Consider the following 25,164-nt stretch of genomic DNA (forward strand, 5'->3'; position numbering starts at 1 on the left):
AAGAAGGGACTCACAGCAATGGTTAATCAGGGAACTGCATTCAGAATAGTTGGGCCATTTGGGCCCTTCTCTCTCTTTTACTTTTGCAAAACAGAAGGCAGTTCTGGTACCTGCTGAAAGTGAGTGCACTTTCACCAGAGTGGCAAAAGTAATGTCCCAAGAAGCTACCGATTCCCAGGAAGAATGGAAAACACAGCCCGGAAGACAAACCAGATGACCACAGCCTACCAATTCAGGCTTACTTTGCTGGAAAGTGTGTTAGGTGCATTCACGTATTATTCAACTTAATCCATCCGGACATAGCTCAAGAGGCATTTCCATGGTTAAGCTTTCTCTATGAGTACCCCTGGGCAAAGTAACCAATAACTACTCTGTGCCCATATACCCCACTCCACTATTTAATCACACTGATTATAACCCACTACATGGAGATTATGGACACCTGAAGTAGGACTCTAGATTTATTTATCTTTGTTTCCCAGAATTTAACACTCTGTGTGCCTGTGAAAAGAATATACTTGGTGAACTGGACTCAACTGAATCGAATCTTTATAACAAACAGACTTGGTAGACTGAACGACAGGCTGAAAGTTGAGATTAACTCTGATTACCTTTACACCTGACCGAAGAGGTTCTAAAGGAGAGCCTGGCACCGGGTGCAAGGGGACCATTGTTTCAAATGAACTCTCTCCTGCAAAGAGAAGGCAAATCAAGCCATAGAAGGAAGGGTTAGGCAAAGATAAATGTGCTCATCTTTTTATCAAATCCCTCAAATTCACTGAGGCCAATTTTTGCACTTCTATGGAGCTAAATTCATGAGCTTTCCTATATCTGCTTTTGAGCAACTCACATATCTGACCTTCCAGTAAAGGAAGAAGGTCCACCACAGCCTGACCAAGAATTAAGGTCTTCTCATCTTTCTGTTTCTTTTCCTTTGGTAAAACTTCAGTCATAGTTACTAGAAAAATCAAAACAAAGAAAATGAGAACATGTCTGGGTCATCCATCAGATAATCAGCAAACAAAGCATCGTCCAAGAGATTTAAGAGAAATTAACTTGAAACCTGAGAAGGCCCCATTATTAGTGACTTCTGGTGGAAAAATACTATTAAAGGGGTGCCTGGGTGGCTCAGTGGGTTAAAGCCTCTGCCTTCAGCTCGGATCATGATCCTAGGGTCCTGGGATCAAGCCCCTCATCGAGCTCCGCATCAGCCTCTCTGCTCAGCAGGGAGCCAGCTTCCTCCTCTCTTTCTGCCTGCCTCTCTGCCTACTTGTGATCTCTGTCTGTCAAATAAATAATAAAAAATAAAATCTTTTTAAAAAAAGAATAATACTATTAAATACCTATTAAACTTTTTGCATACATGTTATAGTAAAAAACAGAATTTTGGGGCCCCTGGGTGGCTCAGTGGGTTAAGCCTCTGCCTTCTGCCCAGGTCATGATCTCAGGGTCCTGGGATCAAGCCCTGCATCAGGCTCTCTGCTCGGTGGGGAGCCTGCTTCTCCCTCTCTCTCTGCCTGCTACTCTGCCCACCTGTGATCTCTGTCTGTCAAATAAATAAATAAAATCTTTAAAAAAAAAACAAACAGACTTTACAACATAATCAGGTACACACATATGTATAAAAGTAACAAAACAAATTCCACATAATATTCCTATTTACTAACTGAAAACCCTTAAGCATTTTGTATTCTATTTCATGTATAAGAAATCACTGGTCATGGGGTGCCAGGGTGGCTCAGTTGTTGGGCGGCTGCCTTCAGCTAGGCTCATGATCCCAGGGTCCTGGGATCCAGCCCCTCCTCGGGCTCCTTGCTCAGCGGGGAGCCTGCTTCTCACTCTCCCACTCCCCCTGCTAGTGTTTCCTCTCTCTCTGTGTCTCTCTGTCAAATAAATAAAATCTTTATGAAAGAAAGGAAGGAAGGAAGGAAGAAAAAAAAAATCACTGGTCTTGATCCCCTTCAACCAATTTTAGGAATGACTGGAAAGTCGCAGTCTGCAGTTTGAAAAATACTGTTCTAGGTCTTCCCGTTTCGCCTAGCATACGACTTAGTACTGACCTTAGAGTGATTTATAGAGCATGTGAAGTATGTACCAGGTTTTTCACTGAAGCATTACTCAGTGTATGTGTTTAACATTTGTTATGAAAAATTTGAAATACACAAAAAAGTACAGCAATTGGAGCACCTGGGTGGCTCTGTTGGTTAAGCGACTGCCTTTGGCTCAGGTCATGATCCCAGAGTCCTGGAATCTAGTCCCACATCAGGCTCCCAGCTCTGTGGGGAGTTTGCTTCTCCCTCTGAACTTCTCCCCTCTCATGCCCTCTCTCACTCTTTCTCTCAAATAAATAAATAAATAAAATCTTAAAAAAAAAGTAGAGTGATTAATATACTGAATGAATATCTATATAGCCATCACCTGGACTTAACAATAGTTAATATGCTGTCATATTTGCTTCATCTATTCTTGTTTGCTAAAATACTTTCAAGTCAGTTACAGACATCATGACATTTTACCCCTAAATACTAAAGTATACAAATTCAAAATATGGCATTTTCCTACATAATCACAGTGACTTTATCAATATACCAATTGTATAATAATAAAATTAAGTGTAAGTCTTTAATTCATCTAATGTCCAGTCTACATTTAATATTTAATTATCCCAAAATTTATTTTGTAGCTTGTTTGTTCAAACTAGGATCCAAATACCAACATGTGGTCTCTTTGGATAAGAACATATGGTTTTCATGTTTCTTACATTTCTTTTCACTTAGAACAGTCTTTTCTGGGTGCCCAGGTGGCTCAGTTGGTTGAGCGCCTGCCTTCGGCTCAGGCATGATCTTGGAGTCCCGCATCAGGCTCCCTGCTCTGCGGGGAGTCTGCTTCTCCCTCTGGCCCTCCCCCTCTCTCATACTGTCTCTCTCTCAAATAATAAGTAAATAAAATCTTTAAAAAAAAAAGAACAGTCTTTTCTCCCAGATACATTTTTTTTTCTGTGACAGTGATGAAGACATCAGGCCAGTTAATTTGCAGACTATCTCGTTTCTGGATTTGTCTCCCCCACCCCATGGTGTTTAATTTGTTTCTCAGTTCTTGTTTCCTACAAACTTAGGTTCATCTTCAGTATTTTTGGCAAAGATAATACAATTTGATAACATACACACCTATGTGGTACGTTATCAAACTCTGTGATCTTTGTTTTCAAAAGTAATTGAAAAATATTCTTTTTGTCTTTTTTATGTGGTAACATGCATATTAAATTTACCATCCTACCCAATGGTATTAAACACATTCACATTTTTGGTGCAACCATCACCACCATCCATCTCCATAACTCTTTTCATCTTCTAAAATTGAAACTCTATCCATTAAACAATAATTTCCATTCTCCCTTCCCCCCTGGGAACCACCAGGATCCTTTCTGTCCCTAAGTATTTGATGATGTGCCTCATGGAGCATTTGTGTTTTTGTGACTGGCTTATTTCAGTTAGTATATTGAACTCAAAGTTCACTAATGTTGTAGTATATGCCTGACTTTCTTAAGGCTGAAAAATATTCAATTGTATATATATATGCCACAAGTTTGCTTATCCATTCTGTCGACAGACATGTAGACTCCTTCCACATTTTACCTTTTGTGAATAATGCTTCCATGAACATCAGTGTACAAATATTTCTTTGAAACTCTGCTTTCAATTATTTTGGATATATTCCCATAAGTAAAACTGCTGGATCATATAACTCTATTTTTAATTTTTTGAGGAATGACTAGCTTCCACAGCAATTATACCATTTTACATTCCTACCAAAAGTGCATACAGATTCCAGTTTGTCCACATTCCTGCCAACAGTTGTTTTCTATTTTTTTTAAACCATTCAAATAGGTATGAGTTGATATCTTATTATAGTTTTGGTTTGCATTTCTCTAGTGATTAGTGATGTTGAACACTTTTTCATGTGCTCATTGGCCATTTGTAGATGTTTGGAGAAATGTCTATTCAAGTCCTTTGCCAATTTTTGAATCAGGTTGGTTTTTTTGTTGTTATATTCTGAATACTAATTCCTTATCAGATATATGACTTGCAAATCATATAAATGAGCAGCTTTTTTACTCATAGATAGGTCTTTTGATGCACAAGATATTTAAATTTTCACTAAGTCCAATTTCTCCCTCTCCTTTTAAGATTTTATTTATTTTAGAAAGAGTGAGTGTGAGCTGGGGTGGGTGGAGGTACACAGTGGGGTAGAATCTCAGGCAGACTCCACACCAACTGCAGAGCCCAACAGGGAGCTTGATCCCTTGACTCCAAGATTAAGACCCAAACTGAAACCAAGAGTTGGTTACTCAACCAACTGAGCCACCCAAGCGCCCCTAATTTCTCTCTTTTTTTTTTTTACCTGTGCCTTTAGTATCTTATCCAAGAAATCATTGCCAAATCTAATGTCATGAAGCTTTGTCTTATATATCCTTCTGAGAGTTTTATTGTTTATGCAGTCTTGCATTTAGGTCCTTAATCCATCTTAAGTTAATTTTCATATATGGTGTTAGGTAATAATCCAAGTTCATTCTTCTGTATAGGGGTATCCAGTTTTTCTGGCATCTATTGTTGAAAATACTGTCTTTTCCTCATTAAATGGTCTTGGTACCTTTGTCAAAAATCGCTTGACCATATGTGTGAGGGGTTATTTCTGGGCTCTCTATTCTGTTCCATTGTTCTATATGTGTCTTTTTGCCAATGCCATACTTTTTTGGTTACTCTAGTTTTATAGTAAGCTTTGAAAACAGTAAGTATGAGACCTCCAACTTTGCTCCTTTTCAGGATCATTTTGGCTCTTTGGGGGGTCTCTTGGATTCCATATGAATCTTATGATTGATTTTTCTATTTCTGAAAAAAAAATCATGGGATTTTGATAGGGATTGCATTGAATCTGTAAATCACTTTTGGTAGTATTGACATTTTTAACAATATTAACTTTTCCAATACATGAATATGGGATGTGTTCCAATTTATTTGTGTCATTTTTAATTTCTTTCAGCAATGTTTTGTAGTTTTCATTGTATAAGTCTTTTGTCTTCTTGGTTAAGTTAATTCTTAGGTATTTTATTCCTTCTGATGGAATTGATTTATAACTTACTTTTCATGTTGTTCACTGTTAGTATATAAAAATACAACTGATATTTGAATGCTGAATTTGTATCCTGCTTTTTTTTTTTAATTTCTTTTCAGCGTAATAGTATTCATTGTTTTTGCACCACACCCAGTGCTCCATGCAATACGTGCCCTCCCTAATACCCACCACCTGGTTCCCCCAACCTCCCACCCCCCGCCCCTTCAAGACCCTCAGGTTGTTTTTCAGAGTCCATAGTCTCTCATGGTTCACCTCCCCTTCCAATTTCCCTCAGCTCCCTTCTCCTGCTTTTTAAAAAAGATTTATTTATTTATGCATGCATGCATGCATGCATTCAATCATTCATTCATTCATTTAGAGAATGGAGGGGAGGGGCAAAGGAAGAGAGAAACGCATGCAGACTCTGTGCTGGGCATGGAGCCTGACATGGGACTCAGTCTCATGACCCTGAGATCATTACCTGAGCCAAAATCAAGAGTAAGACACTTAATTGACTGAGCCACACCAGCGCCCCATATCCTGCTGCTTTATCAAAATTATTTATATTATTTATGCTGGGGTGTGTGTAATCTTTTTAAGGTTTTCTACATGTAATCATATATAAAACTGATCATATAATCTGCAACAGAGATCATTTTACTTCTTCCTTTCCAACTTGGATGTCTTTTATTTCTTTTTCTTGCCTAACTGCTCTGGCCAGAACTTTTAATATTTTGAAGAGAAGTGAAAGCAGGAATCCTTGCCTTGTTCCTGATCTTAGAGGAAATATTTTCAGTCTTTCACCATTGAGTAAAGGGTTCATTGAGAAATTTTTATATTTGGCTTTTATCATTTTGAGGTAGTTTCCCTCTATTCCTACTTTGCTGAGTGTTTATTTCATGAAAGTGTGTTGAATTTTGTCAAAAGCTTTTTCTCTATCAAGTGAAATATCATGTGGGTTTTTTTTCTTTGTTCTATTTATTTGATTTATTACATGGATGGAGTTTTTTGTTGAGTCATTCTTGAATTCCAAGAATAAATTCCACTGGTCATGGTGCATAATCCTTTTAGTATGCTGTTCAACTTGGTTTGCTAGTACTTTGTTGAGCATTTTTGCAATCAATGTTCATAAGAGATATTGGTTTGTAGTTTTCTTATAGTGTCTTTGTCTGGCTTTAGTGTCAGGATAATACTGGTCTCATAGAATGAGCTGGGACATATTTACTCCTCTTCATTTTTGGGGGGGGGCAGTTTCAGCAGTACTGGGATTAGTTCTTCAAGTATTTAGTAGGATTCACCAGTGAAGCCATCAGGCCCAGGACTTTTCTTTGTTGAGAGAATTTTTTAATCACTGATTTAATAGATATAACATGTTCATGAATCAGAAGAATCAATATTGTTAAGAAGTTACTTTTTCGGGGCGCCTGGGTGGCTCAGTGGGTTAAGCCTCTGCCTTCGGCTCAGGTCCTGATCCCAGGGTCCTGGGATGGAGCCCACATCGGGCTCTCTGTTCAGCAGGAAGCCTGCTTCCTCCTCTCTCTTTCTGCCTGCCTCTCTGCCTACTTGTGATCTCTGTCTGTCAAATAAATGAATAAAATCTTTAAAAAAAATTCTTTCTTTGTGCTTTTATCTGGTAGTTTAGTGTCCCTAGGAATTTGTCCATTTCACGTAGGTTATCCAATATGTTGATGAGCGATTTTTCAGAGTACTCACTTATACTTTAAATTTCTATATAATTGGTAGTAATATCCCCACGTTAATTTCTACCTTTAGTTATATGAGTCTTCTCAATATTTCCTTAGTCCATCTAGCTAGAGGTTTGTGAATTTTGTTAATCTTTTTAAAAAAAACTGACTTTTGAGGCCACCTGGGTAGCTCAGTCAGTTAAGCATCTGACTCTTGATTTTGGTTCAGGTCATAATCTCAGGGTCCTGGGATCCAGCCCCATGTTGGACTCCATGTTCAGTGTGGAGTATGCTTGGGGATTCTCCCTCTCCCTCTCTTTCTGTCCCTTCCCCATCTCATGTGCACACACACACACTCTCTCTCCATAGGAATGAATAACCTTTTTAAAAAAACCTGACTTTTGGGGTGCCTGGGTGGCTCAGTGGGTTAGAGCCTCTGTCTTCAACTCAGGTCATGATCCCAGAGTCCTGGAATCAAGCCCCGCATTGGCCTCTCTGCTCAGTGGGGAGCCTACTTCCCCCACCCCTCTGCCTGCCTCTCTGCCTACTTGTGATCGCTGTCTGTCAAATAAAATATTTTTTTAAAAATTAAAAACTAAAAAACCTGACTTTTGATTTCATTGATTCCTGTGTTGTTTTTTATTCTGTATTTTGCCCACTTCTGCTCTAGTTTTTATGATTTCTTCTGTGGATTTTGGAGTTTTGCTTTTCTTTTTCTAGTTCCTTATGCTGTATAGTTAGATTGTTGATTTGAAATATTCATTTTTTAAATTTTGTTTACTTATTTTTAATTCCAGTATAATTAACATACACTGTTATATTAATTTCAGGTGTACAATATAGTGATACAAGAATTCTATACACTACTCAGTGTTCATCATGATAAGTGTGCTTTTAATCCCCTTCACCTATTTCATCCATCTTCCCACCCATTTCTCTCTGGAAACCACTACTTTGTTCTCTATGGTTAAGAGTCTGGGTTTTTTTTATTTGTCTCTTTTTTGTTTGTTTCTTAAAATCCATATGAGTGAGATCATATGGTATTCATCTTTCTCTGACTTGTTTCGCTTAACATCATATCCTCTAGGGCACTGGGTGGCTCAGTCATTAAGTGGCTGCCTTCGGCTCAGGTCACGATCCCAGAGTCCTGGGATCAAGCCCCATGTTGGGCTCCCTGCTCTGCTGGAAGCCTGCTTCTCCCTCTCCCACTTACCCTACTTGTGTTCTCTCTCTCACTGTCTCTCTCTGTCAAATAAAAATATAAATTCTTAAAAAAATTATATTCTCTAAATCCATCCATGTTGTTGCAAATGGCAAAATTTCATTCCTTTTTATGGTATATATATATATATACCATAATATATATATATATATATATATATATATATATATATATATATACACACACACTATATATACACACACACACACACACACACACACGCCACGTTTTCTTTATCCATTCCTCTACTGATGGACATTTGGGTTGCTTCCATATTTTAGCTATTATAAATAATGCCACAGTAAACATTGGGGTACATCTAACTTTTCAGATTAGTGTTTTCATATTCTTTGGGTAAATGCCCAATGGTGGAATTACAGGATCATATAGTAATTCTATTTTAAATTTTTAAAAAGATCCTATTTATTTATTTCACAGCAAGACAGCAATAAATTCATTTATTTCAGACAGCAAGAGAGGGAATATAAGCAGGAGGAGTGAGAGAGGGAGAAGCAGGCCTCCTGTCAAGCAGGGAGCCTGATGTGGGGCTCCATCCCAGGACTCTGGGATCATGACCCAAACTGAAGGCAGATGCCCAAAAACTGAGCCACCCAGGTGCCCTATTTTAATTTTTTGAGGAGACTCCATTCTGTTTTCCACAGTGGCTGTACCAGTTTGCATTCTCACTAACAACCTCATTGCATTCTCTCTCCACAACCTCACCAACACTGTTGTTTCTTGTGATTTTTTTTTAAATTTGAATGGGCTATACATTCATGTTTCTTTGTCTGCTCTTTGGTTTTTTTGTTGAACTTCGGATATTTGAATCTAATAATGGGATAAGTCTGGAAATCAGATTCTCCCCCTTCCCAGAGTTTACTGTCTTTTGTTGTTTTTATTTTTATTTGCCATTGTTGTAGGCTGTCTCTGTGAGGGTCAGCCTAAGGTATAAAGTTAAGGTCTTTTCAGGTCTTTTCTGAGCCTTTCTCTGAACATGCATGGTCACTTTCTAGTTTTCCCCCTTATTTGCAGTTGTTTTTAAGTGTCCTGGTTGTTAAGGTGGTTCCTGAATGAAGAAAAAGAGAAAAGGTAAGGGGGGGAAAGGATGCTGCCCTTTACATCCCTTGGTGGTTTCAGTAGTAGAAGGGTCTTACTAACAATGGGATGGAGAGAGGTGCAACAACACCTAATAGGCTCTTTGTCTGCACCTCTGTGATCAGAAGCAGCAATCAGCAGAGCACAGATCCACAAGATTTGAAGGACAAGGTCCTTTTAGCTCATCCTGGCTCCAACAAGCTGTGTGCAAGTTACTAGAAGAACACATACATGGCTCCCTGCCACATGTATAGAGAGGTGAGGAATGAGCAGCTTCTATTGTCTTTAGATCTGAAATTAACCAAAATAAACCACAATTTGCCATCCAAATCTTCCCCTATAATTTGCAAGCCTTCAACAGACTCCAGAGTTCCAAAATAGTTGTATCAGACAGAATGTGGCAGTGCAAGTGTTGGGTGGGTGGGAGACAGATTCCTGGTAATTCCTACTTGCCTACCTTCCCAGAATCTTCAAAAATATTATTTTTATAATTTTCAAAAGTATATTCTATCTGTATTAAAGCCACATTTTCTTCCTAACATTGTTTGTCTTCTTGGTTTGGTTTTGTTTTGGCTCAATCATGCCAGAAGTTTGTCTATTTTGTTAGTCTTTTAAAACAGGTTTTGTTTTGTAGCTCTTTTCTAGTGTTCATTTTCTAATTAATTAATTTTTGTTCTTCTTTCTTTCTTTTTATATTCTTTGGGGTTCTCTGTTATTTTAGTAGCTTCTTGAGTTAAATATCAAACTCATTTGTTTTTAATCTTTTTTATGTTAAGAGAACCATTCTATTAAAGATAGAGCTTAACATATAACTTAATTAGACAATTTTGTATCCATTGGGCATGTGTCAATTTTTTTAAAAGATTTTTTATTTATTTGACAGAGATCACAACAAATAGGCAGAAAGGCAGGCAGAGAGAGAGGAGGCAGCAGGCTCCCTGCTGAGCAGAGAGCGGGATGTGCACAAGACGCTGGGATCATGACCTGAGCCAAAGGCAGAGGCTTACCCACTGAGCCACCCAGGCGACCCATGTGTCAATTTTTTAATACACTCAGAGCTTCAAAAACGAAATGGTTGAAGCCCTCTTTCATCTTTTTAGAAGACATACACTGTTAACAACTTCCACTACCAAAGATGATTTTTTTTTATACAGCTTAACTCTTGATGAATTGGAAAGAAGAGGTTCTCTGCATGAAGTAGTCTTTCTCAAGAAAATACAAAGAGAAGATGACAGACACTATATTGCAGAGGGTACTCATGGTCTTCAGAAAGAATTTTTTTTCCACCACTACCTTCCTGGTTTCAGTCTAATTTGAAGGCTCTATGCAAAGGAGAGGTGGCTTTCAGCTGACTCGCTAATTTGTATATTTTCTTTCACTCTTGAGCAGACAGTAATGCTTTATCATTTCTAAGTCCAGTGGTGTTGAGATTCATGACTCTTCTCACTACCATGCTTTCCCCCGCCTTTTAGAATAGAATATCCCAAGTTAAACTTTTTATTTTGAAATAATTTAAGATTCACATATCACATACAATTGTGAGAAATAATACAGAAAGCTATCTTGTACATGTCTTTCCCAATGTTAACATCCTGCATAACTCAAGTAAAATATCACAACCAGGACATTGACATTGATACTGTCAAGATACAGATCATTTCATCACCACAAGGATTCTAGTTATCCTTTTAATAACCATGTTACCTTTCTATATGTTTATAAAGCTGTAAAAAAAAAAAAAGAAAAAAGAAAGGATGAATACCCAAGTTTTGTAGCAACATGGACGGGACTGGAAGAGATTATGCTGAGTGAAATAAGTCAAGCAGAGAGAGTCAATTATCATATGGTTTCACTTATTTGTGGAGCATAACAAATAACATGGAGGACAAGGGGAGATGGAGAGGAGAAGGGAGTTGAGAGAAATTGGAAGAGGAGGTGAACCATGAGAGACTATGGACTCTGAAAAACGATCTGAGAATTTTGAAGGGGTGGGGGGTGGGAGGTTGGGGGCACCAGGTGGTGGGTATTGTAGAGGGCACGGATTGCATGGAGCACTGGGTGTGGTGCAAAAATAATGAATACTGTTATGCTGAAAAAATAAAAAAACTAAAATCTCAAAAAAAAATACATGTTAATCTCAAAAAAAAAAATAATAACCATGTTACTTTTCTAAAGTCACCCCCACTATCTCCTTCTTAACACCAGGCAACTACTAATTTGTTCCCCATTTCTATGCTTTGTCATTTCAAAAATGTTATATAAATGTAATTTTACAGTAGGTCCTTTTAAGATTGGCTTTCTCACTCAGCATATTTCTCTGGAGATCCAGTGAGATTGGTTTGTGTCCCGGTAATTTGTTCATTTTTGTTGATGAGGAGCATTTCATAGCATGGCTGTATGTTTGCTTAACCCATGGAGGGACATCTCGGTTGTTTCCAGTTTTTGACTATCAAGCTCCTATAAACTATACACTGGTTTTTGTGTGAAAATAAGCTTCATTTTCTGGGATAAAAGCCCAGGAGTACAATTGCTGGATTATATATGGTGGTTTACATGTTTTGTTTTTAAAGAAATTGCATACTGCTTTCTAGACTGACACTTAACATTCCCACCAGAAATTCTTACATTTGACATTTCCAGCAGGAAGGTATCAGTGATCCAGGTTCTTTGAAACCTTGTTGGAATTTGATGTTTTCACTATTTTTAATTTTTTTAAGATTTTATTTATTTATTTGAGAGAGAGACAATGAGAGAGAGAGCACGAGCGAGGAGAAGGTCAGAGGTAGAAGCAGACTCCCCGTGGAGCTGGGAGCCTGATGTGGGACTCGATCCGGGGACTCCGGGATCATGACCTGAGCTGAAGGCAGTCGTCCAACCAACTGAGCGTCCCTATTTTCAATTTTTTAAAAAAGATTTTATTTATTTGACGGGCAGACATTACGAGTAGGCAGAGAGAGAGGAGGAAGCAGGCTCCCTGCTGAGCAGAGAGCCCAATGTGGGGCTCGATCCCAGGACCCTGGGATCATGACCTGAGCTGAAGGCAGAGGCTTTAACCCACTGAGCCACCCAGGCGCCCCTCACTATTTTTAATTTTAACCATCTGATATGTGTATAGTGCTATCACATTGTGGTCTTGATTTGCATTTCCCTAATGGCTAATGATATTGAACACTTTTTCATATGTTTATGTGCCATCTGTATATCTTCTTTGGTAAACTCTCTCTTTGTGTCCTTTGTCTATTTTCTAATTGCTTTGTCTGGAGTATTTTTTACTGTTGAATCTTGAATTCTTTATATATTTTAGATACTATTGCTTTGTCAGATTGTGATTTGCAAATAATTTCACTCTGTAGCTTTTCATCCCCTCAACAGGGTATTTCACAGAGCAAGAGTTTTTAATTTTTATGAAGTCAATTCATCAGCTTTTTTTTTTTATATCTCATGTTTTTGTTGTTAAGAACTCTTTGCGTGACCTTAGATCCTGAAGTTTATCTCATTTTTTCCCTTGATGTTTTGTGGCTTTACATTTCACATTTAAATGTGATCCATTTTGAGTTAATTTTTGCATAAGTACAAGACTAAAGTCAAGGTTCATTTTTTTGCGCACAGGTGTTCAACTGCTCTAACATCATTTGTTGAAAAGACTACCTCTCCTCCAATTAATTGATTTTGCACTTTGATCAAAAATCATTGGGCAAGGGTGCCTGGTTGGCTCAACTGGTAATGTGTGTGATCCTTGATCTCAGAGTGGTATGAGCCCCACATTGGGTGTAAAGATTACTTAAAAATAAAATCTTAAGAAAATCATTAGGCATATTCAGATGGATCTATTTCTATTTTTTCCATTGATCTATGTGTCTATCCCTCCACCAACAGCACATAATTTTAATTAATGTAGTTACATAATAAATCATGAAATCAAATATAGTGATTCTTCCTATTTTATTCTTTTCCAAAATTGTTTTAATTTTTTTAGTTTCTTTGCTTTTCTATATATATTTTAAAATAGTCTTGTCAGGGCGCCTGGGTGGCTCAGTGGGTTAAGCCGCTGCCTTCGGCTCAGGTCATGATCTCAGAGTCCTGGGATCGAGCCCCGCATCGGGCTCTCTGCTCTCTCGGGGAGCCTGCTTCCTCCTCTCTCTCTGCCTGCCTCTCTGCCTGCTTGTGATCTCTCTGTCAAATTAAAAAAAAAAATAAAATAAAAATAAAATAAAATAAAATAGTCTTGTCCATATGTAGAGAAAAAATCTTTCTGGGATTTTGATAAGAATTACATTTAACCTTTATATCAGTCTGGAGAGAATTGACATCTTAACTATGTTGAGTCTTCCAGTCCATGAGTACAGTGTGTCCCTCCATTTATAAAGATTTTTAAAAATTTCATTCAATGTATATTCATTTCAGTGTATAGTTTCCAGCACATAAATGCTATATATGTTTTGTTAAGTTTACACTATTTCATTTTAAAAAGCAACAGTAAATGATGTATTTTTAGTATTAGTGTCCATGTATTTATCATTAGTATATGGAAATATAATTGCTTTTGTGCATTTACCTTGCATCCTATGATCTTTTTCTTTCTGGAAGTTTTGCACATTTCTTGATATTTTCTACATAGAGAACCGTGTTATCTGCAAATATGGGCAGATTTATTTCTTCCTTTCAAATGTAGATGTCTTATTTTTTTTTCTTACTTTATTGCACTGTCTAGTACTTCCAGCTCTATGTTTTTAAGAGTGGTGAGAGCAAATCTTGATTTTTGTTCTCAATCTAAGGGGGAAAGCATGCCATCTTTCACCATTAAATATAATGTTAGCCTTTGTCAGGTTGATGAAGTTCCCTCTATTTGTATTTTTCTGAGAGTTTCTATCATGAATTGGTGTTAAATTTTGTCACTTGTTGTTTTGACCAATATGACCATATGCTTTTTCTTCTTTAGACTATGAATATAGTAGAACACATTGATTTATTTTCAAATACTGAACCAACCAAGGATCCCTGGAATCAATCCCACTTCATAATGTTGTATGATTCTTTTTATTTATTGAATTCTACTTGCTAGTATTTGTTAGAATTTTGTGTCTATATTCATGACAGATACTGGCCTCCAGTTTTCCATTTGCGTACTGTCTTTGTCTTGTTTTGGTATCAGTGTAACACTAGCATCATAAAATGAATTAAATGTTTCCTTCTCTTCTATCTGTTGGAAGATTGTGTACAATTAGTGTTAGTTATTATTTTTAACTTTTGGTAGAATTATTCAGTAAGAGTTTCTGGTTCCAGAAATTTCAAATTATGAATTCAATTTCCTTGACAGTTACAGGGCAACTTTATTTATTTATATAGGATGAGTTGTGATTTGTGCTTTTCAAAATACTGGTTCATTTTCTTAAGAAATTTATGTATGTAGAGTTGTTCTTCTCTTTATTATTCTTTTAATGTCTACCATCTGTGATGTTATCCTATTTCACTTCTAATAGATAATTTGTGGTGCCATTTCTCTCCCCCCACTCCCTGCTTTTGGCCACTGTTCCTGAAGTTTTGTCAATTTTGGTGTTTTCAAATAACCAGTATGTTACTTGTTTCATTGATCTTTCCCTATTGTTTTTTTTTTTATTGCTTTCTGCTTTTATCTTTATTATGTTCTTCCTTCTGTTTGATTTTGTTCTTCTTTTTCTAAATCCTTGAGATGACAGGTTATTAATTTGAGGCTTTTCCTCTTTTTTAATGTATGCATTTAGTATTCTAATTTTCTCAGCAGTTCTTTAGCTATGTCCCACAAATTTTGTTACCTTGTATTTTTATTTTCATTCAGTTCACTGTATTTTTTTTTTTTTTTTTACTTCCCTTGAGACTTCCTCTTTGACCCATGGATTACTTTAGTGTGTCTTTTTGTTTTCAGGTGTTTAGAGAGTTTCCTGTTTTTTATTACTGATTTCTAGCTTGATACTGTTGTCAGAGAACACATTATTTTAATTCATTCAAATGTGTTGAGGTTGTTTATAACCCAGAATAAGGTTTTGATATGTGGTCTGTGGCCTTTTGAAAAGAATGCATATTCTGCTACTGTTGGGTGTTCAATAAATATTTATTAGATATTGTAGGCTGATTGGTATTGTTGAGTTTTCCTATATCCCTGTTGATTTTCTATCTAGTTATTCTACAAATTGAGAGAGGGGTGTTTATGTCCCCAACTATAATTGTGGATTTGTCTGTTCACCCTTTCAGTTCATCAGTTTTGCTTCACATATTTTGCAGCTATTGTTTGGTGCATGTATATATTTAGTATTACTATGTCTTCTTGATGGGTTGTGTATCATTACATAATGAACTTCTCTGTCTCTGGTTATTTTCTTTGCCTAATCTATTTTATCTGATGCTAATAGTCACTTCCACTTTTTTGATGAATGTGTACACATATATCTTTCTCTATCCCTCTATTCTTTTACATAGCTGACTACAGAGTTATATTTCGAGCTTCTTGTAGACAGCATATAGTTAGGTTGTGTTTTTTTTTTAAACTATTCTGCAATCTCTTATCTCTGTTATATTTAATGTAATTGTTAATATGTTAGGGTTTAAGTCTGCTGGAGTTGTTTGTCCTCACTTTTTCATTTGTTTTCTGCTTTCCTGTGGACTGCATGAACATTCTTTAGAATTTCATTTTAATATATCTATAATACTTTTAAGAGTATCTATTTGTATACTTTTTTTAGTTATTGCTCTAGGTACTGCATTTTATATACATTACTTATTACAGCCTATTACAGGTGTCATCATTTCAGTAGTTGGAGTGAAGTACCGAAACTTTACCTCCCTTTATGTCCCTTTACCTTTCCTGTTTATAACTGCCTAAAATGTTTTTTCAATATTCTTGTAGAACTGCATCAGTGTTATACCTTGTTTCAAGCATCAAACACAATTTAGAAAACTCAAAGGGAAGGAAAGCTTCCTTTATTCACCCAAATTTTTATTTACCACACTCTTTCTTCCCTCCTGGTGTTACTAGGTTCTTTATTATTTCTCTTCTGTTTAGAGAAATTCCTTCAGTCATTCTTTCAGGGTAGGTCTGCTAATGACTTTGTTTTCTTTAATATGAGAATGTCTTAATTTCCCATTCACATCTTTTCTCCAGGTATTGGATTTTGGGTGACAGTTCTTTTTATCACTTTGAAAATACTATGCCATTCCCTTTGGACCTCCATGGTTTCTGATGACAAACTGATAACATTCTAATTGTTTTCCTTTGCTTTCAGATCTTGTTCTGTCTTTAGTTTTTAGAAGTTTAATTCTGATGTTTCTTAATATGGATTTCTTTGGGTTTATCCTACTGGGAGTTTGATCAGCTTCTTAAATCTGTAGGTGTATGTCTCTTGCCAAATTTGGTGAGTTTTTAGGCTTTCACTTCTTTGAATATTTTTTCAGCTCCTCCCTTCTTCTCCTGAGACTCTGATGACACCAACAGATCTTTTGTCATAGTACCACAGGCCTCTGAGACTTTGTTCACATTTTCTTTTCTTAGTCTATTTCTTTTATATTATTCAGATTGGGTATTTCTGTTGTCCTATCTTCCAATTCACTGATTCTTTCCTGTCTCCTCCATTCTGCTGTTGAGACCATTTGCTGAGCTTTTTATAAGAGTTATTATATTTTTCTGATCTAAAATATCCATTATCTTCTGTTTCTAAGACCTTCAATTTCTCTGCTGAATCTATTTTGCATGTCTTCAATTGCTCACTGATCCATTATTTTAGAAATCTTTTAAAAATCTTTGTCTAAGAATTCTCATATGTTATCTTAGTGTTAGCATCTACTGATTTGTCTTTTAAAATTCAGTTTGCAATGAATCATTGAACACTACATAAAAAACTAATGGTGTACTATATGTTGGCTAACTGAACATAATAAAAATTTTTTAAAAATAAAATGCTAATATAGTCAAAGAAAATAAAATTCAGTTTGAGATCTTCAGGTTCTTGATATGATGAGTGATTTTCATGTAATCTTGGACTTTTTGTATGTTATGAAACTCTGGACCTTAAACCATCTATTTTAGCTGGATTTTTTTTAACACTATTCCAACAGAGGAAGGAGAGGGGGATTTCCCCATTGTCCCCCACTATTAACTCCACTTAGCCTCTATTGATACCTAGCGGGGAGACAGTTCCTCATTACTGATGACAAGGAGTGAGAGTCTGGTTCCTCACTTCTTTTCCAGTGATACCACAGTGGGTGTAGACTCAATACCACTAGGTGATGGTAAGTCTCAACCCTACTTTAGGCTTCCTCTGATACCACTCTAGTGGACAGTAGATGGCATCTTGTTACTGCCAGATTGGGGCAGAAATCCAGGCTCCCTATGTGGTCTCCATTAAAACCTGATGGTAAGAGAGAGGGTTCATGACCAGACAGCACAGAAGCCCTGGCTTCCATTTGGTATTCTTGACCACCACCCAGCTGGGGCACCTAATTTCAGCTTTGCAAGAATACAAGTCTAAGTCCTCCATTCAGCTTGATTGTGAGTGGGGCCACATTTTTTTGTTTGTGGTGTCTGACTGGTGCAGAGTAGTTACTGAGTTTCTTGTCTTGCAAGGCTGCCTATTTTCTGGTCTTTGGTTAGAGCAGAGGTCTCTCTCTCTCTTCTTTCTTTTTTTTTTTTTTTTTTTTTGGTCTGTACTCATTATGTTTCCAGGTTGCTGGTTTCTTCAGCATCAAGTCTGGGATATACAAGGCAAAAAGAAAACCCAGGCAGCTCACCATACGTCATTCCTCATGTCTCATGTCTCCTTCTCCTCTCCACCTTTCAGAGTTCCTCATGTTTGTTTTACATAAAAAGTCTGAGGTTTGCAGTTGTACTTAGTTAAAGGAATGGGGGAATGTATATATATCCAGAGATTCTACTTTATTAATTTTTTTAAAGTAGGCTCCACACCCAGCATAGAGCCAGACATGGGGTTTGAACTCATGGCCCTGAGATCAAGACCTAAGCTGAGATCAAGGGTTGGATCCTTAACAGACTGAGCAACCCAGGCACCCCCCAGAGGTTTTATTTCAAATCCTTTTTGATTGCTAATGACTGCACTTGAGAACATAAATGTATTTCTAAGTATTACTTTAGCTTTTTCCCACAAGTTTGATATTTGGTGTTTTACTATTGTTTGATTCTAAATGCTTTATAGTTTTTCTTATGATTTCTTCTTTGTCCCATGAATTCACATAAGTGTGCCTTAAAATTTCCAAATGGATTCTTTTTTTTATGTTTTTGTTACAGATTTCTGATTTTGTTGACTTGTATTTTGATCAGAAAACTAAGTCAGTATGCCGTTGCTTCTTTGTTATATGGCAGGACTTCTTTTATTGTCTAGTATTTGGTCAGTTCCTATTGTATAAATGTTCCTTGTGTGTATTAAGAAAATATATGTTATTTAATGGTTGGCATAACCCTATGATTATTACTTATTAGGAAAGACTTTTTTCATCTATTCAATGGCTAGATACATATGACGGGGCATGGATTTTTTTTTTTTTTCTAGTCCATTCTTTTTGAGAGTCTTAGCTTGTGGTAAAGGGATTGGTTTCAGTCTCAACTCCCATCTATAGCAGCCCAAGTTCTCTGTTTGTCTAAGACCTAAGCCCCTAGATTGTCTAAAACCTAGCCCCTTAGCTTGTCTAAAGCCTAAAACAAACCCCTTAGCTTGTCTAAAACCTAAGCCCCGGGGCGCCTGGGTGGCTCAGTGGGTTAAGCCGCTGCCTTCGGCTCGGGTCATGATCTCAGGGTCCTGGGATCGAGCCCCGCATCAGGCTCTCTGCACAGCAGGGAGCCTGCTTCCCTCTCTCTCTGTCTCTGCCTGCCTCTCTGTCTACTTGTGATCTCTCTCCGTCAAATAAATAAATAAAATCTTTTTTAAAATTTTTAAAAATAAATAAATAAATAAATAAAACCTAAGCCCCTAGATTCTGGAGTACTGCCCTTTCCCCCTACACCACCACACACCAATACCAACTGTTCAAGAGTTCCGGGTTTCAGTTTCTGATTTGCTTCTGGAACAAAGGGCTGGCCCTCTCTTTCTCATGGGTTCAATGACATGTTTAAAACGATGCTCCTCTTCTGCCTTTCCCAACTAACATGCCAGGGAGGAAGGCAATTAGGACATTGACTCCCCTTATTTGGGGTTGGGAGTGACAGAGAGGCACAAAGCAAAGATAAAAGAAGTAGAAGAGAGTGATCAGATAGTGTGGATCAGATGGATACCTCCATGGGTGACTGATTACCAGGTAGGCCAGAGGCAGAAATCACTTTTCTGGAGTAGCGCTTCCCAGGAGTCACCAGAGACTTGTTCCTACATGCAGCTTCCCTCCAGGATCCTTCCCTGGCAATCATGAATTTAGTAGTCTAGGGTAGCGCTCTGAGGACTATTTTCTCCTATAGCCTCAGGTGACTTTTATGGAAAAAAAAAATGTTTAGAATGCAATGCTCTAGAACACTGTATGATTCTCAGGACCCACTTCTCTGGGTCTGGGATCTTGGAATCTGGTTTTTGGCAGGTGCTACAGGAGATGTGCCACTAAAAAAATAACAAAACAGGGACGCCTGGGTGGCTCAGTTGGTTGGACAACTGCCTTCGGCTCAGGTCATGATCCTGGAGTCCCGGGATCGAGTCCCGCATCGGACTCCTGGCTCCACGGGGAGTCTGCTTCTCTCTCTGACCTTCTCCTCGCTCATGCTCTCTCTCACTGTCTCTCTCTCAAATAAATAAATAAAATCTTTAAAAAAAATAACAAAACAAAAATTAAGAGTATAGATTAAAACAAAAAGCCTTAGACTAGTATATAGGTGTAAGAACAAAGTATGTCAGAGATAATACTGTGTTCTTAGAAACTGTAAAAGTTCATTTATTCATTGAGCAAACACTTTTTGAGACCTTTTATGTCCCAGATATTTCTAGGCACTAGAAATTCTGAAATAAAATACAGACCTGAATTTCAAAAAAAGTGTACATAAGTACTGTATACAAAATTACAGATAGGGTTGCCAAGCAAAATACAAGATGCTCAGTTAAATCTGAATTTCAGATAACCAATGAATAATTTTTTAGTATATATGTGTCTTAATTTTTTTTCCTAAATCTGGCAACCCTAAATATAGGAATATTTAGGAAAAACTCCCAACCCAGCTTAGGAGATAAGGGCTGCAAAGTTCAGTCAAATGTCAAAAGGGCTTTGATACAAACTGATTAAAATTAGCAGGCCATGAAGACTGATGCTAAAAGCAGGTAGGACTCAAACTATACCATGTTATTCCTAGGTGGAAAAGGTAAGCTGTGTTCATTGTCCCCCAAACAGCTACTAAATATCTCAGAATCTCCTTATAACATACTCAACATAATTAATACTTTTAGTACCACAAGGACTTACAGAACACAGGTTTGTGGGCAAGGTCATCTAAAGTAATTCCTCCTTCAGGACTGTATTCAAAACTGCTCGTGAAGTTGTATTTTGCAGTTCCTTCTGGAGAAACCGTAACTTTTGCAGAGTCTCCCAAAACCACTTGATTGAATTCTGCACGAATAAAAGTAACTGGAGTATCTCCTTTAAAACCTTTCTGTTGACAGAAAGAGACTTTACAATTATACCCAAATAGAGAATTTTCCTACACATCTGGCAAATCATTTTGATTTGAACTAAAGAGCATTTTCCATGTTTTCCTAACAAGCTATATCACAAATACAAAAGGGGTAGGTAGAAAGTCATTAAACAAAACTAGTTGTAGCTAACTGTAACATTCTATTTAAATGCTATTATGTTGGGAGTTTTTAAAAATAACTTTTATGTTTATAGGATTATAAAAGTATATTGCGAAACATTGTAAGTAGTGAGAAAAGCACACAGGAAAACAAATTACCTATAATCTCACTCTAACATGCAAGCATCAGTAACATTTTAGAATATATTTTCTAGTCTTTCCTATGAATATATGTGTGTGTAAAAATACATACACACACACACACTTATAGATACATCTCTTATATAACCTTTTAAAACAAAGTAGAGATCATTCATTACATTCTGTTTTGGAATGAGCTATTTTACTTCATAATAGTGAATGAATACTTTGCCATTTCATTATTCTTGTAATTTTTAAGCTACATCATATTGTAGTTTTATTATTTAAATTAACCAAGTGAAATTAATCACAAGAGACACTCTGGAAGAATTCAGATCTTTTTCAGAAGAAAAGACCTGCTGTCTAAAAAACAAAAATCATTTCTTGTTTCTAAAATAAAAAAAAATAAAAAAAAAACATAAAAAAAAATCATTTCTTGTTTCACCCATTAAATGTGGTACTCAAATTCCCAGGTATTTTACACACATAGTGATGTGACCTGCTGATTATATAGTCTAACAAAAAGGAAAACTGAGAAAGAAATGCCATTGCAATGTTAAGACCAGCAGGTCTGGTGTTATAGGAGGGTGCAAAAGCATTCTTCCTGCTGGTGCTTCCAATACATCTTCAGGTAACCTGCAGACAGATGTTTGACAGAGAAACCTGAACTCAAAGACAAATATACTTTCAAGAAGAATGAATAAACTAAGAACTTCTCTAATTTCCAAAAATAACTTTACCAAGTCATATCCATCTGTCACAGTGATCTGCACAGGTCTGCCTGTTGATGACACCTGTTCCATAGCGGCACTTGGGCAAAGTCCCTCTGGTCTTCTTTGGTCTCTGTAAACATAATGAATCAAGCTGTCCCCTCAAGTACCATAGCTGCAGAAGTCCCACATTACAATACATAACCAATACTAGGGGAGAACCTAGGAAAATGCCATAGCTAGTCCAGCATCGTCCAGCACTCTTTTGGTACCCTTTCCAAACTTTGCTGCTAAATAGTGCTTTACAGAGCTGGTCAAAAGAAGGATTCCATCAGTTAGTGCTAACATGATCTTTACACATATAATTAATCTGTCAAGCACAAATCATTCCAAGAAAAAGAGGGTAGGAATGCCATCTCCCTTACTTCCCAACCCCAGCCTCCATCTTTCATGGTATTCTTTGATAGACTTCTTTTTTTAATGTACAAAGCATTCCCCTCAAAGGTTAATCTCTCACTTTTACAAAAATATAATAGGAAAGAAACAACCACAAAGAATAATGGTTAGTCCACCAGCAAAAGTTCTGACATATATCTTATTTAGTCAGAGATATTGTCTAATTATTTTACAACACTAATGACACAATTTCAAATAAATTGGATATATTTAAGAAAGATTTTCTGCCTCAATTCAAAATGGAACTTAAGGCAATTCAAATGTTTACTGAGAACACACTATGCTACATCTATCTAGGACTGGTGGTATAAAAAAGACGGCAATACTTTGCTGTCCCCAGGCTTTATTCTGCCTCTTCTCAGGTACTCCCTCTTTCAGTCATCCAAATATCTCAGATCACTGTACAACACCCTGTCTCCAGGCTCATTCTGGGCCTAAGTGACCCTGACATTTTTTTTTTTTTTTATCAAATTCACATTAGAAATTATCTTTTACATTACTCTCCTTTCCAATACTACCACATGAATTGGTCCTTCACTAGCCTGACCCTGGACAAAAGTCTAATTTCTATGAGCCTCAGTTTGACCTTCTGTAATAAAGATAATATAAACTTCTCATGTTTCACATTTAGTATGAATATCCACTAAAATAGTAAAACTGCTTAACCTATGATGTAGGGCACATATGGTGTTATTAATGTGCACTGCTTTTCCTGAATGCACAATTTCTCCAGGACAAGTAATCTCTCACTCACATTTACAGTCCCTGAGTGCCCGGCACTAACTCTTGTCTTAGCAGCATATTTATTGTGTAATGAATGCAAGAAATCTGGCTGGTTACTAACGATCAGTGCAGTCAGGCTGGGGGTGGGGGGAGGGGCGGCGGCTCTTGTTGCCCCCAAGAGGCATTCATTTCTTGCCATGTTACTCCTAAGAAAATGCAAGGGAGGGGCACCTAGCTGGTTCAGTTGGTGGAGCATCAGACTGTTGCTTTCCGGGTTGTGAGTTCGAGACCCACGTTGAGTACATAGATTAAAAACAAAAAAAATTTTTTTTAAATTTATTTGACAGAGAGATCACAAGCAGGCAGAGAGGCAGGCAGAGAGAGAGGAGGAAGCAGGCTCCCTGCTGAGCAGAGAGCCCGATGCGGGGCTCGATCCCAGGACTCTGAGACCATGACCTGAGCCGAAGGCAGCGGCTTAACCCACTGAGCCACCCAGGCGCCCCAAAAAACAAAATTTTTAAAAACAAAAGAAAATGCAAGAGAACAGTCACATCAGATACAGGTTTGATGAAGGACAGGATGGACAGCGTGTCATCTGGGGACAGAGGTGCAGTGTGGACCTACTGCGTAGTATCTGGGGCAAAGCGGAAAGGGAGTTTAAGCCCGGCTTCAAATAGGCGGCCTGAGAGGTTGGCAGGAGCTTCCGCGCCTAGCCAGGTCGGGGGCGTTTAGGTCCGTACCAGAGTGCCCTGTGTTCGTAGGCGGCCTTGCGTTTCCAACCGGCTGCAGCTGAAGAGAAGAGACTGAGGGAACCGGGTATGGTCGGAGGACCACGGTAGAGAGGCGGGAAGCAGAGGGCTTTCTGGGGAGTGATACAGCTGTCTAACCTGAGGCCGCCGCAAAAGTGTTATGCGCAACTATGGCAACTAATTACCTCTCGCGAGAATTTAGTTCCGGCAATCACCACAAGTTTATCCCAAGACTCGCGATAAAGTTTTCGAGGAGGGCAACGGCTGTTGGGAGGTTTCTGCGCCTGCGCTCTGGAAACTGAGCGCTTGAGTTGCAGCCTCCCTGCTTGAGTCACTTCGTCCACAGGTACAACTTTGCCTTTGGCATAAGCCTAAAGTTTTCCAACTTTCGATTTTATTTTCTTGACCCTTTTCTTTCAGTATCCCTACGTAAATAGGGATTTTTGAAAACCGGTCATTTAAATCTTTCCATGAAAAATGCAGGTTAACAGTATTTTCAGTGATCCTCTGTGCTAAATGAAATAAGTCAAAGATAAATACCCCATGATTTCAGTCATATATGGAATTTAAGAAACGTAAAAGATGAACACAGGGGATTAAACAAAAGCAAACCATAAAACATACTCTTAACTGTAGAAGAACACGCTGAAGGTTGCTGGATGGGAGTGGGGCAGGGAGGTGGAGGAGAGATAGGTTATGGTGATGGGTATTAAGAAGTACACATTTTGGATTGAGCACTGCATGTTCTATGCAAGTGATTAATCACTAATCCTACGCCTGACACTAACATTACACTGTTAACTGGAATTTAAATAAAATCTTGGAAGAAAAAAAATTTTTTTAAATTTAAAAATTTAAAAGTGAGCGTCTGATAATACTGTTGGTGAGGTTGCAAAACCGTCCTACTTCTAGTGCTCAATACTTACACAACATACAATAAGCAGACTTGAAGTATATTAATCCCAAATTTTAATACATTTCAAACTCAACAGTAGAGTTCTGGAACAGTAAAATACAGTAGCAAAAACATGGAAACAATCCAAGTGCCCCTCAATGGAAGAGTGAATAAGCTGATATATAGTCACAAATAGCATATTACATAGCAGTCTAAATGAATTAACTACAGCTACTACATGGATGAACTTTAGCAATATACATATCTGCAAATGTTGCAATGTTAAGAGCCAGCTTAAAGAGGTTCCCACTGGCCAAATCAGAGACAATTTGGGCATCAAAATAAACTGAAATGGATTACAATCCATTGAGTAAAATAGGAATCTACAAGTTCACATTGATATAAACAAATGGGGAGAAAGGAAAAGTAACAGAATTCCAATCCAATAAGGCAGAGGAAATAATGGGAATAGAGAATTACCATTTGACACCCACTATAGAAGTGGATGATTCAGGTAGGAGTCTCCAGTGGATGCTAAAGTTGGTGGGAGGCGGTTTGATGAGAAGAGGGTATTAGCATGATTTTGGAATACTGATCAGTTACAAAGAAGAAATGGTGAAATGAAGAAACCAA

General features: G+C 37.5%; 1 protein-coding gene and 1 long non-coding RNA gene across 9 annotated transcripts in view; both read right to left on the bottom strand.

The window, feature by feature from the left end:
• Window positions 1-24,061, bottom strand: part of CFAP70 (cilia and flagella associated protein 70) — a 124,531-nt gene extending 100,470 nt beyond the window's left edge. For 5 of the 8 annotated variants that reach the window (XM_047702894.1, XM_047702890.1, XM_047702892.1 and 2 more), the window contains exons 1-5: window positions 23,628-23,805; window positions 21,739-21,841; window positions 20,530-20,716; window positions 860-958; window positions 612-691 (exon numbers count right to left, since the gene is read on the bottom strand). In XM_047702894.1, the coding sequence (XP_047558850.1) occupies window positions 612-691; window positions 860-958; window positions 20,530-20,716; window positions 21,739-21,801 (429 nt within the window). In that variant the 5' untranslated portion in view covers window positions 21,802-21,841; window positions 23,628-23,805. The other 3 variants (XM_047702889.1, XM_047702888.1, XM_047702895.1) reach the window with 3 other exon arrangements.
• LOC125084916 (uncharacterized) lies at window positions 16,639-19,358 on the bottom strand. The gene is made up of 2 exons (XR_007122736.1): window positions 19,057-19,358; window positions 16,639-18,820 (listed from the first exon to the last, which is right to left on the bottom strand). It is a non-coding gene; the product is annotated as an uncharacterized LOC125084916 (long non-coding RNA).
• Window positions 24,062-25,164: the final 1,103 nt, after the last annotated feature.

Source organism: Lutra lutra, chromosome 14 (assembly GCF_902655055.1).
Source record: "Lutra lutra chromosome 14, mLutLut1.2, whole genome shotgun sequence".
In the NCBI taxonomy this organism is placed as follows: domain Eukaryota; kingdom Metazoa; phylum Chordata; class Mammalia; order Carnivora; family Mustelidae; genus Lutra; species Lutra lutra.